This window comes from Serinus canaria, chromosome 5, assembly GCF_022539315.1.
Source record: "Serinus canaria isolate serCan28SL12 chromosome 5, serCan2020, whole genome shotgun sequence".
NCBI lineage: Eukaryota > Metazoa > Chordata > Aves > Passeriformes > Fringillidae > Serinus > Serinus canaria.
Genome location: NC_066319.1, coordinates 57,684,608 through 57,700,277, shown reverse-complemented (window position 1 = coordinate 57,700,277; position 15,670 = coordinate 57,684,608). Strand labels below are relative to the sequence as shown.

At 42.1% G+C, this 15,670-nt stretch overlaps 1 protein-coding gene across 2 annotated transcripts in view; it reads left to right on the top strand.

The window, feature by feature from the left end:
• The first annotated feature begins 1,010 nt into the window (after window positions 1–1,010).
• The window catches only part of ARID4A (AT-rich interaction domain 4A), a 46,905-nt gene continuing 32,245 nt past the window's right edge, over window positions 1,011–15,670 (top strand). For both annotated transcript variants that reach the window (XM_050974912.1, XM_050974911.1), the window contains exons 1-5: window positions 1,011–1,102; window positions 1,711–1,772; window positions 2,956–3,066; window positions 5,389–5,454; window positions 6,373–6,463. In XM_050974912.1, coding sequence (XP_050830869.1) covers window positions 1,767–1,772; window positions 2,956–3,066; window positions 5,389–5,454; window positions 6,373–6,463 — 274 coding nt within the window. In that variant the 5' untranslated portion in view covers window positions 1,011–1,102; window positions 1,711–1,766. The remainder of the gene's footprint in view (window positions 1,103–1,710; window positions 1,773–2,955; window positions 3,067–5,388; window positions 5,455–6,372; window positions 6,464–15,670) is intronic.

The window sequence follows — 15,670 nt, the reverse complement described above, 5'->3', positions numbered from 1 at the left end:
CATAGGCTTCGGCCTCTAACTCCTACTTAGTAAAGTCAAAGCTCGTCTCTAGAACTAGACTCTCTCCAAAGACTCCGACAGGTGAGGCTATCCGGCCTCGTCAGGCCGTACCTCCAGGACCAGGCACCAAAACACCCCCACATCTCCCCGAAGAAGCCCTCAGCCTCCGCCATCCTGCTCATCCCTGTCCCTGCCGCGCCTCCCTGCAGAGGGAACCGTGAGGAAGCGCTCGAGCAGCACAGGCCGGGCGCATTCCCTCCCCACACGCGTCACGGGGACGATGAAGGGCGGCGGAGCTGCGCCCTCCCCCGCGGGAAGGCGGCGCGGGCCGGCAGCCCCTACCTGCACCCCCGGCTTTGTCTCTGCGGGGCGCTCGGGCCGCCCCGGCAGCTCCGCGCCCTCACGGCGGGCGGTCCCGGCGCCTCCATGGCGGCCGCTCCACTTCCGGCTCCGGCCGGGCCCGCTCCTACGCCATCGCCGCCGCAACTGGGGCCGCCACCGAGACCCAGTGAGGGGGTCATACCGCCGGGAAGAGATGCGGTGCAGCCTCAGCGGACCTCAGGACGAGCCCTCCGGCCGTTCCCTCCGCGGATCCCACGGGCGATCCCGCTCCTCCCTCTCCCCGCGGCCTAAAATGGGAAAGAACCGCGCACAAAATGGCGCCTACGACGCCGCGGCAGCCGCGCCTGCGCGCCGCTCGCGCCGGCTCCGCCCCTATCGCCGCCGTCCCGCCCCCGCCCCGTCCGTCCCCCACCCTCCCGCCCGTCCCGCCCCGAGCCAATCACATCGCGCCGTTGTCCTTCCGGTCCCTGCCGCTCGCCAATCCCGTGCGCCCGGGGCCGCTCCGGGACCCAATGGGGGTGCTGTCCGCGGCGGCCCAATGCGCGCGGGGCGCCGGGGCGGCGGCCAATGGGAGCGGCCCCGCTCCCGCCGCTTGTTTATTGGGGCTCGCGCTGCGGCGCGGGGCGGGTCCGCGCGCGCGGGGGGGGGGGAGGGGGGCGGGAGAGAGGGGGGGCGGAGCGGGGGCCGCGCTCAGCCGGGGCCGCCGCCGTCTGCGGAGGGGCCCGGGCGGCGCGGGGGCTGCGGAAAGAGGAGTTCGCAGGTAGGAAGGGACGCGTGAGGAGGAGGAGGGAGAGGAGGAGGAAAGAGAGAAGGAGGAAGAGGAGGCGGCGGCGGCGGAGTTGCGGCTGCCGCGCCGCCGTCCCGGGGGAGGGGACGCGAAGCGGCTCCGGGAGCTGCGCTTTAAAGCCCCCCCCGCCCCCCTCCCCCGCCCTGTGGGAGCGCACGGGCGCGCGCGCCGCCCCCCTCACGGACCGGGACCCCCGGGACCGGGACCCCCCAACTCTGTCCCGGTATCCCCGGGATCGGCCCCCGCTCTGCCTGGGCCGGGGGGCTGCGGCGCTGCCCCGGGGGGCGGGAGCCACAAGTCCGGGGGGAGGAGGGGGCCCGGCGGGGCTGCGGAAAGTTGAGAGGGGGCCGGGGCGGGTGGGGGGCGGCGGCCCCTGAGCCCCGCGGAGCAAATGGCGACGTGACACACACCGAGCGCGGGGCCGCCCGGCGGGAAGCGGCGGCCGCGCTCCCTCGGCGCGGCCGGGACGGGCGGCGGCTCCTTCCCTCCGTCCCTCCCTCCGCCTTCCCCGGGCTCCCCCCGCCGCCCCTCGCGGGGAGCCCCGCGCTCAGCCCTCAGCCTCCCCCGCTCTTGTTTTGCAGTGTTGCCCGTGCGAGGAGAAGTCCTGGAGCTGGAATCGCTCACATAACCCTTAACGATGAAGGTAGGCGGCTCCGGCGGGAGCGGGGATCGCCGCCCTGTTCGCCCGCCGCTCTGGAGATTTCATTTTTAATCGCTCTCCGTCTGGGCACGGCAGCAGCGGGAGAACGCGGGGCTCGGTGCGAGCTGTGAGTGCTGCTCCTGCTCCCCGGCGAGGTGCAGGTGATTTAAAGCTCTCACCGCCGTGCAGGAGCGCTCGGAATATCCTCATCGCCTCTGAGTTGTTGTTGTCCTTCGGGCTCCCGTCTTTAAACGCTTCCTGTATCAGCAGCTGCTATGGCAAGTTTGCAAAACCACAGCTTTTGTCCCGCCTTTGCTGTTGCCGGTTTGCTCAGTACAAAGGCTCAACAATTGCAGTGTAATTTACAAAACTTTTCCTTTTCCCTTCGGAGTTGAATGAAATAATCAAGTTTTTTAAAAAAAACCCTACATATCCAATTTTATTTTATTTTAGATTCTGCACCCATTTCCTGCCTTTCAATGTGGTTACTCTCTCCTTGTTTATTGGTTGCAATGAGCACGGTGAAGTGAAATGTTGAGTGTTAAAGTCCAGGTTAAGGGAAACGTGAGGATTATTTCTCTTTAAAAATGCACTGTCAATTAAGTTTTAATAAAGGCATTCCAGGAAAGAAAAATAATTGTTAATAGCTGTTTGAAAGATTGCAACAGATTTCTCTAGAGGTCTCCTTTTAGTCACCAGGAAAGAAATCCTATAAATAGAATGTTATAGACTTAATTGTAAGTGTTGGGATGACACCAATCTCAAATGTTTTAAGTAATCTGTGCCATTGGATTGCTTATAGCTGAAAAATACAGCTGTCTGTTGCCTTTTGGTATAGAACTTACTTGAGTTAATAGTTGCTCCTTTACTTTGTTGCCCTTTTTGTGAGCAGATGTCCCAAGTATCAGTGAATACCCTCAAAAACATTTCTGGGAGAGGTCTGCAATGCATTGACAGGAGGTGTGTGTCAACATCAGTGACAAACCAAAACTTCCTGTAACTTGTTTGTTGGGTATTTTTTTTCCCCTTTTGAAGAACTCTGTGATGGCATTCTCAAGGACAGACAATTTATCAGTTTAAAAAGTCAACAGGTCTAAAAGCCTGGTGTAGGATGAAATACATGATGATGCAGCTGTAAGTTTAAGTAAGAGCTGAAGTTTGTTTTTGTGTTTTTGTTCCCCTGCAGGCAGCAGATGAGCCTGCCTACCTGACAGTGGGGACTGATGTCAGTGCCAAGTACCGAGGTGCCTTCTGTGAGGCAAAGATCAAGACGGTGAAGAGGCTTGTGAAAGTCAAGGTGAGTGTCTGAGGTTTGGTAAAGCATTGTGCTGAAAGGGCTGTCACAGGAGATCCTACTCCTGAAGAGTAGAAAATGTTCATCCCTTCACTGTATTAATTTTAAACAGCACTTAAATGTGGTTTTTTTCATATTTTGTTATTTGGTTTAGGATGAGGTTGTGGGGTTTTTTTGTGGTTTTTTTTTTTGCTTTATTTTGGGGGGAAATGTTATTTTTTATTATATTTTTTAGTGGGATGCTGGAACAAAAATGAGCTTTCTTGCTTCTTTTTTCCTGACTGCATTTGTCTTCTGTTTTTGAATGCATCAGTTTCCCAGCAATAAATTTTGATGTCACAAATACAGGATTATGGCTTTACATGAATAATAAGGAATAAGAGCAACCTCTTCAGAAGCAAAAGTTCTATTTCATACCAACTGACACTCTCACTTTTACAATTTGGAACTGAAAAGGCAATGCAAAAACAAGTCAACAGCAAGAGAGATGACAATAATTTGTTTCTTAGGCCAGGTTTTAGCAATGCCTAGGGTAATATTTTAAGTTTTGAGCAGCATGACATGGCTATAGCTGAATATTTGTGCATGGATGGTATTGGAACATAGTATTCATTCTCATTTACAGGGCTTTTGAAAAAAACAACCAAAAGACAAAGTTGTCATTTTGGTGTTGTAATACTGTAGTAAATGCCACTATGTGAGAATAAGAATAAACCATTGTTAAATGCAAGTTAAAACTGAAAGTAAATACAGAAGTTGTTGTTGTTCTTTGTCTTGTTAAAGTCTTCCTACTTCCTACTTTAGTGCCTCCTGTCCAAGATATGTAAATAAGTCATTAGTGACCCAAAATCCCCCAAGAAATTGAGGTTAAAGCTGTTTTTTGTAACTATACATCCAAGCTCTTGTGTGCTTTAATGCCTAGATCAAGTAGAACAATCCTCAGCCTCTTCAGTTACATATATAGATCATATCACTTTATCAGAGTGCTTTTCATCAATAGAAAAAAATGTCATTCAGATACTGGAATCTTTTGCTTGTTCTTAATAAGTACTTAGGGGAACTTGTGGTGTTCTTTGAAATGTGTGTTAATGAGAAGCTCTGTAGGAAGCAGCATGCAGGTCTAACAAGCTTGATTTTGTCTGCATCTTTGGTCTGGTACAGTATTTAGCCTGTTAATAGGTAGGAGTTTCTTTTTCTCATTAAAATCAGATGCTTTATTACTGCATGATAAGATTTGGAATTACACGAGGCTGCCGTGACTTGGTGGAAATTCCTGTCACTGGCTCTCAATTCTGTTATAACAATAGAAGTTTTAACAAGCTGAGCCTGATACTGTAATTAAGATGTGTAGGCACACCCTGGCACGCTTGCCAAGAGTGCAAATAGTCCAAAACGTCCCCTAGCCTTTTCCTGAGCAGGAGGACAACCTGTATTCATCCCTCTGCAATTTTTATTTTAAATTTTGTATCAGCATCAAGTGCATTTTTAACCTGAATGTGTGTTAATACCGCTGCTGTTTTGGCGTGCCACTGGTGTTGTGTTTATAAATACAGCTACAGTGGAGTCTATGCTTGCAGGATAATTGGGGGAGCCAGAAAACTTGACATCACTATCAAAGCAAGCTTCTGGAGCTTTTTGTTCCTGAGAACAAATAGAAATTTTGGTTTTTTAAAATTAAACTGCCTAAGCTGATGTTCCCTCTGTTTCCTCACTGTTCCCTTCTAGATTGTAGGATTTTAAAGGCAGAAGCAAAGTTTACTTACGCTGGAACTAACCCTTATCTTCATCACATGGGTGATGTTCCACAACTTTGCCATAAAAACTTGCTCAAGGTGGCAGAAATGTTGTTATCATGGCCAGTTTGGTGGTTTTTTTGATACATTTTTAATAAAGAAAGGTTTTTATTTTGGTTGTAGTTTAGTATTGAAAGTGTTGTCAGTGCAATGCTACAGTTGAATCTGAGAGAAAAAAAAAACCCACTGCTTAATCTTCTCATCTGGAAGCCCAATTCCAGTTTTGCCCTGGATTGTGTCAAATTCTAAACTCACCCAAAAATGTATTTTCTTTGCTTTGGAATGACTGGTGTTTGATTTGCCCTGTTCTTTAATTGTGATGTTTCAGATTGAAAATAAAATGTGATACTTGGGGCTTCATGTCAGTAAAATTGGCCATGCCAGGTGTTTTCTGTTGAGTAACATTTGAGTTTAATTGATAATCTTAATGTGGATTATAAGATTTTTTTTATATATATACACCTTTTCTTGTGTTTTGTGTGTGCTATTAAGAAATCAGATGTGTATTAAAAAGTTCATGAATATTTTTCAGGTGGTCTTGAAGGGGGATAACTCAACTCAGTTAGTGCAAGATGACCAAGTGAAAGGACCTCTAAGAGTATGTATATTGCATGCCTTCTTTTGGTAATCACAGAAACGTCCTAAAACTCTTAAATGTTGAAGTTGTTTAGGTGGGTACCTGTTCTTCAGGATTGAAATCAACAGAAGGAGGCTCATCATTTTAGATTAGATGCGTTCTGAGGAATTAGTCTTAATTTTTGTTGCTGTTTATGCTTCTCTGTGTTGGGTACTTGATGCACAGTTTTGCATGCACGGGGATTTTTGTATCTTCTCAGAAAATACAAAACTTCTTATAAATAATGAAACGTTGAAACTTCTCAGAAGTAATTAACAACTTGAGTGCCAAGCCACGTTCAAGCCCATTAGACAAGAGTAAACACAATTACTCAGTGTTTTAGAACAGTTGATGTATTTTTTTTAAAAGGGGTTTGTATTTTCATTCTGTGTAACAGTTGTGTGCTAAAATGCAGAGCTGTGTTATAAGCACTGAATGCAAATAGAGTTCTCAGAGAAGGTCATCTTGCTTGCATTTGTCTTTTCTGTGTTGCTCCTGCAGGAACACCAAGACTGCTATAAAAATTGTGATCTAGCTGACAGAACTGTATTTAAAGTATAAGAAATACTACTAATTGAATGATTATCACTAATGAATTAATGACTTTGGATATTTATTTTCTATTGGCTTTTTATTTTTTGAGATGATGAAGTCATGCTGAGTTTAGATGTTCTGAGTTTCTCAGTGCTTTGGTGTCTGCTTGTAGTTCAGCCTTCCTGCTGAAGGACCTTTGTTCTTACCTATAACTAAACAGGGTCTTAGAGTAAGTAAATTTTCAAAGCAGCATTTGGCTAAATGGAGTCTTAAAAAGCAAATCTGGCTTGCTCAGAAGATCAATGTGTTTTTATCAATTTTCTGAGTGTGGGCTTCCAGGTCACCTTGAGCTGCTCCTTGTTGCAGGTTGGAGCAATGGTTGAAACCAAAATGCCTGATGGATCTTTTCAGGAAGCAGTTATCAGCAAGCTGACAGATGCCAGTTGGTACACTGTAGGTGAGTGGCCACGTTTTATTTATGGGCTGTAATCTTTGAACAATATATTTCTAATTATAGGTAACAATGTCAGTAATTACATCTTGTTTTGCACAATCTAAGGTAGTTTTTGGAGGGGACTTTTTTAAACTTGTCCACATCTTGATTCCTTTTCCGTTTCAAGCAGGATAATAATTAATTGTTGTTCAGGGAGGCTTTTGCACAGGTAATTGCAGGGCTGAATAGTCAAGTTTTGTTTGACACAATGTACCTGTAATGATAGCAGTTGCACTCAGTGAAATTCAGAATAATTTTTGCAGATTTTAAGACATAAACCTTTTAAAATCATTCTTCCAGCTGAAAATCTGTGGCATGAATTGAATGACTGAAATATATGAGCCTCCTTGCACTCTATGCAAGCTTGTACACAAGGAAGACATGGACAGAAGACAGAATCTATTTCTCTTTGAGAGAAGAATCACATGCCACACAATAAAAAGAAAAGAGGAGACATTAATTTATAATGTGAACAGCTATTTCCTTTAATAAAATTTTTGAATAATGATCTAAAGTAAAATAGAAAACTACTTTTCTCCTCATGTTGGAGGCTCATGTGGTGTTAAGTGGTTGAAATAGAAAGTTCAGAATGCAGGGTCAGCGAAATGTCAGTGTTGAACAAGAATTCATTGTAAGACAAGTTTCCTTATTTTCAATAATTCTGATCTCCAGGTTTTTCTGAAACAGCTTTAAGAACAGAATGACAAAACTGAGGAACATTCAAGTAATAGTACAGAAGCAAATATAAAAGGACAGAATTTGAATCAGAGGGCTTTGCAAGCACCCTTCCTTTTTTTGCACAACTTTCTTGCAGCAGTGGAGCCTTCTATTCCCTAATAGTTGCCTAGAAGGAACATGCTCCTGTTAATTGTCCTGTACATGCTACTCATGGGCATTTCTTTGGAGATTAGGACTTGAAAATTTAAACTCTGTGTTTCTCATTAGCTGCCTTGGGTACCAAATCTATTCAGCTTTACTTCATATTCTTCCATCCTCTCTTGAGGAGTCCTCTGTCCCATGAACTCTTAATCATTTTGGTTCATTAACCCCTTTTTAAGATTTAAATAAGCTGTTTTCAGTAATTCAGCATTTCCTTTGCAGTAGGTGAGGTTCTGTTGTCTTTGGTGGGATCAGGATAAAGCTCTGCAGATAATTTGGAAGGATTTATTGCTTTATGATTATTATTGTTAGTGAGTGCTTTAACTCTAAGCTGGTTGACAAAGCTCACTGTTCTTTGCCTTTTTCTTCAGGATTATAACAGTGCTGTAAAATTGTAGTGGATGTCAGGTCAGGGAGGGAAGGAAGGGTTATTTTGGAGTGCATAAGATTTAAAATCTGCTTTGTTTAGTACTGTGATGTGACATACTCGAGGTACAACACCAGCCCTTTAACTTTCCTTTATAGATTTTCAGAGGTTCACCATTCTGTTACAGAAGTGATAAGAAACACAGTCCTACACAATTTCATGGTTTATGAGTTAACATTTTCATTGTAGAACTCCCAACTGATTTCAATTTGAAGTAGCACTTTCAGCTAATTCTGTTTGAATTTGGGCCAGAAGACATTTGTCTTCTTACATTTGACATGTGAACTTTAAATCCCTTGTTTGGGGCATGAGTTTTGTCTGTGTTTTCTTCTTTTTTTCTTTTTAACTTTCTTTTTTTCCCTCTTTTCTTTTGAGTAGTGCATTTCTGCCAAAAAATCTTTACTTGATGAGCAGGAAATTTGAACAATGAATAAATGCTCTGCCCTGTATTAATGGATTGTTGTTTATATTTAACAACTTGTTGAACTCTCCCGAATTATGTAAGAGAGAAATCATGCATGCCATGATTTTTACTTCACACATTTAAGTGCTGTTCCTCAGAAATTTGAACCAATGGATTAATTAACTATTGAAATTTTCTTTCCCCAGATAATATTTTTTGACAGACAGAATGGAGAAAATAAAATATGTTTTCCATATGCAAATATGTTCTGACTGCTAGGATTTTGTAAAAGTTTGGAGCTCAGGGGGATTTAAGTAATTTTATGGTAAATGAACATGCAGAGCTGTTACATGGTGCTTTAACTATGAGAATACAGTTGTAATTGTTTGGTTTAGATCTTAGGAACATTTTTGTTAGTTCTGTGTGGAGGGTTGCTTGTTGGAGTTGAAAGCACATGGATCATTGACCAGAGTAAGCAGATCATCAATTTGCATCGTGGTTCTTCTTCAGTTAAAACTGGGAAAGTGTTGTAGGTTGAATACAGGAATATTGACAAGTGAAAAATAAGCTTTATCTTCAGCCTGCTGCTTCTGTTGTGTCTTTGCAGAAAGTTTTGGATAGAAATGAGGTGTATATTTATTGTGCTGGTAAAGCAAACACTTGAGTTGGTTGCTTTTTAGTAGCTGGTGGTTGTGCTGCTCCACAGCCTCTCTGAATGATGCAGTCACAGCTGAAGAGCTGAGAAGGAAGTGGATTAACCAGACTCCAGATTTACAGGATGCCTCCCTGAACATTTTGAGGTGGAAAGCAGAAGGGAAAGCTTGTATTTCAGTAGTTTGTGCATTTCTCTTACTATTTATTCTCTGTTATCTAACATCTCTTTCTCAGTGATCTAAAAGCAAACTGATCTCTGGCTAGTGAAACCAGGAATATATCCAGGAAACATTTTCAGAGTATTAAGTACAGATGTGTAAAAAAGGCCAAAACAAACTGCCTGTGTGCCTAGCGAGAAGTGGTGATGTTCACTTTTGCATATCAGTTTCTCTGTTTCATGTAGAGATATAAAGGAGAAAAGTCTCCTGAAACAACTTTGCTTTGGTCAATAAATTGAACCAGTGGAAGTGCTGAGCTTGCTATAATGGGCTCCTTTGCCACCACTGTAATGCAGGAGCCACAGTGATGATCAGCTGGTGTGTTTCAACAGTATCTCCTGCCTATTAATGGTGTTCATGTACCCAGAATAAACAAGGCTTTCTTTTTGTTGTAGCTTCAACAGAATCACTTTTTGACCTCCTTTTATATGACAATGATGTTAATCTAGCCATGTAGTCCTATTGAACTTTTCAGCTGTGATTTGGAAATCCTTCTGAAGTTACCTTTGAAATTCAGCTTTTCAGTACAAGCAGGTAAAGAGGCAAAAGCTGCTTGGAGTGGAAGTTTAAAAGTGTCTATGAAATGTCACTGCACAAGGCACTCGTCAAATCCAAAGTGATGTGACACTAATAGGGGTTTAAGTTCTTTGGTTAATAAATGGTTCAGTTGGACCTGGTGATTTTACTAAGTGATTCAATGATTCGACGATACTTTTCTTCAGAATGCAGTTATCTAAACTGAACTTCTTTAATTTGTAAATTACAAAGTGCTGCATTGATGTTTTTGAAGTGCTGAATATATTGTTAGGTGATAATTGCATAGAACTGAAATGGTCTGTCAGATCTGCTTTAGCTGAACAAGGTTTGAATTACAGTTTACTGAGTGTACCATCTACCTGATTCTCTGTTAACTTGTAAAATGCTTCAGGTAAAGACTGAAATAATGTCTGAAATGACTGACAAAGAAACCACAACCTAGACCACACCTTACAAAGTGCATTGTTGTATTTTCCTTCTCTCACACTCTACATGTAGTCTTACAAGCATTACCAGAATTTCAGAAAACATAAATCCTTATGTGGATGTTCTTTGAGGAAACGCTTTTGTATCACCTCTGCACAGAACTAGAAGTGATGTAATATATATATAAAAGTGAGAAACAGGATTTCATTTGAGCAAGCATCCAGGAATTGCTGTTAGAATGGCCTGGTTTGCCCCATGTCATCTCTCCTTTGAAAAAACTCAGGTTAGTCATCTTTGTGTGGTTAGTTCTCTTTTTATTATGGAATATAATTTCTACAATTTTAAACAACTTCAAACAAAACCAGATCAAATACATTGAGCTTTGTATTTTGCTAGGTAGACTAATGGAAAAGTATTTCTAAAGAAAGAAATAAGGAATATTTAGTAACTTCTAGTAATGTTTCCTGTGAAATGAGTAGGAAATAGGGAAACAGTGAGAGGTCTTTGCAGTTTCTAGCAAACCTTGCTGTCAGTTATTAGGATTGTATGTACTGCTTAGAGTGAAAGGGAATGTGATCTCTTACTTTTTGAGATTTTGCCTTTCAGACACTTCTGAGGCACCTCAGTGAGCCCCACAGCTCTGCTGGTGCCTTTCTCCTCTCATGTAATCATGGTGGCAGTTTGCAGGAAATGCTGAGTTGAGTGTGTGTGAGCAGAGTTAGAGACCTGGGTGCTTGTTCTGGGTATGAAGTGTGATCTCAGCTCCAGCTGCATCACTTCACTGTACTGTGGTGGTGAGGTCATGGAAATTAAAGGTGTTCCATGGATTTTGAGAATCCCAGTTCATAATGCTGAGGAAATTTGTCAGCAAATGAACCAACATTGATGTCTCAGGACTTTAGGAGCAGGGTTGCTAACAGGATCTATTTATAGTCACATTTTCTTATTTTTAAAAGAAGTTTTCTTCTGATGCTTTGTGGAGATATTTATGCTAAGAAGAAGAATAGGCTTGGTTCTGGGTGCACTACAGCTGTAAGCTCTTACTCCAGGGATGCTGGGAGCTCTCAGTCCCCCCACAGCCAGCTGAGTTCATCCATGCCAGAGAGCTGTTGATTTGTCCTTCAAAGCTTGACCAGCACCATCCTGTGCTGTGTGCCAGGCCCTGGCCATGTCTGCAGGGCTGGTTTGACTAGTTCCCAGCATCCTGCTGAGGTCCACGTGGCACAAGCATCATCTCTGGGCTGTTCATGTGTCATCCAGGAATCCAGAACCACAGGTGTTTGCCTCCACTGGGCTGGTGTTCTCCACCACCATGACCCACCATAAGTTTGTTCTTTTTAAAATTCTCTTGTGTGGATTTTGAGAAAACCCTGTATTTGTCCAGAGCCCTTCTATGGGATGTGTTGTTTAGGTGCACCTGTGGCACATAAAAATGCTGTTGGTTGCTCTCTGGAGAATCTAGAAAAAAAGAACAGCACTGTGTGTTGTGTTTACACATATTTAGGGAACAGGTGTGTAGAGAAGCAAGATTTTTGTAGTGAAAAATAGTATTTTAACAGTAGAGCCTTGTTACAAATCAACTGGATCTAACCTTTGCTTTTGAAACCACCTTTGTTACTATGTGAACTGAGTGTTAAAAATATCTTAAAATTGTGTACAAACAATACTCTAGGGAAAGCAAGGAGATAGAACTTTTTCTCTAATCCCTTTATGTATAACAATAGTAAGATTAACATTTCAGAAAAATAAGTTTCAGGCAGCAGGCTTCTGTCTGTGAGGTGATAGTTTTCTCAAAGGCCACTCAAACTTCCCTGTTTTCTGGGATATTTCAAATATATTTTTGTAAGAGGAATTTGGGCTCACTTAAAATCATTTAAAAATAGTACATTTGAGTTGTGTCATTCTCAGTAGCACAGTACAGTGCAGTACTTGCTGTTAAGTCCTTTTACAGTGATGAATCAGTAGTACAGCCCTTGTCTACAAGGCCATTCAACAAGCACTGCACAGCTCCTGCTACTTCCTATATTGTTTCCACAGCTGAGCCCCAAAGATCTGCAAAATCTGCACACATTAATCGAGATGTTCCTAGACAGCATCTCTTGTAGTTCATAAATTGCTGCTTTGCCAGGCAGCCAGTGGGAATAATTCAGTGTGCACAGTGACACTGAACAGCTTTAATTTGTGGTATGTACTTTAATTTCATTGTCTTGGTGGCTTAAAAGTTTCTCAGTGGGTTGGGAAACGAGACAAAATTGTTTCCTTGCAGTGTAAAATCTAATCTCTCTTGGTTTGGGCAGTAGCAGTAACCCAGCTTGTTGGATTTGAAGTTTGCAAGATGCAACCTTGAGGGTTTTTTTCCCTGTACCACTTGCGTGTCACAGAACTGCCTTGTCCTGGTGACACTGGTGGCTCTGTGGAAGTCATCTCATAACTGCCATGAGGATGTTCTCTCTAGAGTTCTGCTCTCTTCTCCTTTTTCTGTTTTGTTGGGTTTTTTCCTTTTTTTCCTTAAATCTATTTATAATATAGCTATATATATTTCTAAACAAGATGTAGTCAAACTGGTCTGTAGTATTTTGTGACAAGCTTCTTCACAGTTCCTAAAAATGATTTTGATTAGTTGACTGGCTAATACTATACATTTAAATACATCAAAACTTGAGACAGGAACAAAAAAAACTTGAGACAGCCTTATTATAAAGACAGGGTCAGTGGATTTTTGCTGGTAGTGTATACAAGTCTGCTGTAGACAGGAAATGGAAGATACAGCTCATCAATAGTGAGTTTAAAGTTGCATTTTTGATGTACTGAACTTTTAGTACTTTTTTTTTTTTTTTTTTTTTTAATTCTTGTGAAGTGTTGTATGGATCACCACTGGGAAGTTTGTTTTTATTTTTCTGTCCTAGATTAGGGTTGTGTAGATTTCCACAAACAGAAAAAAAACCAATTCTGTTTCTTTCCTATTATCGTAGACAAAGTCGAGATGCAGCAAAATTCTGAAAATTTCCATTTTATTGTCACTGTTTCAATATGCTCTGTATGGAACATATTGGACTCAGTTCTTGGGACTAGACCAAGCATTATGGCAGAGGCTGTTCCTCCAGGTTGTGCTGCTTACTCATCTCTTTTCCCCTTCTGTCAGTGTTCCTCATTAAGGAACGTGTTTGGAGGAAAGGGCTCTGCCCGGCAGAAATGTCGCTTTCCTTCCCTGCCGTCCCGGGATGCTCCCTTGACTGTTCAGCAGCAGTAAGCAGTTCCCTGGCTAGTTTGTATCCTTCCCTTCCCAGAAATCAGCTGCTGCTCCCTGTTTCCCCAGCAAGCCCCTGCCCACTGTGAGATGAGGCAATGGGAGGACCTCAAGGGCTTCTGCTTTTAAACCCTTTTTTTTTTTTGAAAGACAGGACAGTAATTTCCTCTTTAGAGATGAGAATGGTGACCCTGTAAACACATCCTCTGATGACTTCACTCTGTGTCTGTGTTGATGGGGACATGTCTCCTTGTCTTTGTTCTTGTTGCCTGCCCTCTCCCTGCCCAGAAAATCTTCCTTTTAAAACACAACCCTTAGGATTTTTGCTTTTAAAGAATTTGGAATTGTAGCAATAACCAGTTGAAAGAATGAAGTAATTGATACAAGTTATTCAACATTAATTGAAAAGTTTTTAGTTTGGTTGTTAGTTGTAGGCATTTTAGGTAGAGTTAAACAGCCTTGCTTCTGGATGAGATTAAAAAGAGGAATGAATTTGCAGCTTAGAGTGTATTAAGTTCTTCTGACACGACTGTTACCACAGCGTCAAAATATCTCATAGCCAAAAACTGTGCCATCTGCCTTACTGCTTATATTTACAGAATCCTTAATATTTGATGCCGTGCCTTGGACAGACGTTCCTTTAAATCCTCTAGGACTGGCATTAAAGAGTCACTCACAGGGTGACATGGATATGAGCAGTACTTTGGTGTAGCAGATTTTACTGAAAAGTGAGATGGAAACCACAAGGCCTATTTAGTTTAAGAAATGCTTGTATTTTTAAAGGTGCTGAGTTTATCAGTGTGAGGTTCTGGTTGCCCTTTCAGTAAGGCACAGTCAAGTGTTTTCCCTAGAGGAGGAGCAAGTTTGAAGTAGCAACAATTATGAAATACTTCAAGCATCATGATTAATTGGAGAGACTCCTTACTTGGCTCCACCTTAGTAACTCAAATAATTGATATTTTTGTATGACAAATGGTGCTATCCTGTCTCTGTTGAAACTTATTAAAGTGATCACTTATGTAGAGAAGGAAATCTTTCTGTTTATGCTGTTCTTTTACACTTTGTTGTTCTGCAAGGATGTTTTGCTCCATGTTCTGCAGCTACACTTGCAGTTGCAGGTTCTTTGTACATGTCCACAGCATAAATTGTTACTCTTGATTGTCATAATTTCCTTATGTGTCTTAATTTGAGTTTAAGTGTGTTTTACTGGGGGTATTTTACTTAACCGTCAGTATTTATAACATTTAATCTTTTAAGAATAAAAAACTGATATATGTCATCTGCTTTATGAACACTTTATTTGCTTTATCCCTCTACTTGACTAGCTTTAAATAAAGACACAGAGCTTCCAATTTTGGAGATAATGAATAAAAATAAGCAGTTTAGTTTTATTGTCAAGTATTAGGTTCTGTTTGCTTTTTTTCAATCAAGTTATTTGTTGCCAGTCACCAGCCATTTGTCCCCTAAAATTATTATTCTTGAAAATTTAGTAGTTTGAGATTTTTGGTGGGGGAAAAGTTAATTGTTTTGTGTGTACAAGTGTTCTCAGCCATTAAGATAATTCAGTAGTGGAGCATATGGAGCATACCACAGCAGTATTTACTCTGAATATGGAGGAACCTTAAAGCTTATCTTATCCAGCTTAATTAATTTTATAAGTATGCCAAAATTACCATAATGCTAGGCACAGCACTTGAAACTTTCTTTCACTAGTGCACAAAGCCTGTTTCAAGTAGTTTAAATATAGAGAAGTGTTCTATTCTGCACTTTGACCCCATACAAATAAATTTGTACCTTGCTGGGACTCCAGCCTGAAGCCGCCTGGGCTCTGCTCTTTGCAGTCAGGGGGAATTGGTAACTTTGCTTTCCTTCTCTTGAAGGAAACTTTCCTGAGGAGGTTTTATGTAAACTGAAGACTAGATCTTTTTCAGGCAAAGCTTGCAGTAGCCTCATAGTGTTCTGGCTTTCTTCTGCTGTGTATTGATGGAAATTGATGGAACTTCCTGTCCATGACGTATAACACAACAGGATGTGCACCAAATATTCTTTACCAAGTGTCAGACCTGGAAGTGCAGGTTTCCAGTATCTTGATCTGTTTGTAAGATGGCATTGATAGTGTAGCAGAAACTTGTTTTTCTTTCCATTGATCTTTTTGTGGGACTGCTCATAGCAAGAGGAGAAGTAAAAGGTTCCTTATTTATTAAATGATAATAAGTAAGGAAGAAATGTATAGGGTGGGAAAAAATTCCCACAAAACCAAACAAATCCCAGAGAATGCTAGATGATGGTAACTGGTATGCAGCCAGGCCTGTGGTTTGAAATGTGTAGTTGTATTGATAAGAAGAGTGTTTAAATTACACTCAGACTTCTGCATCCAAAG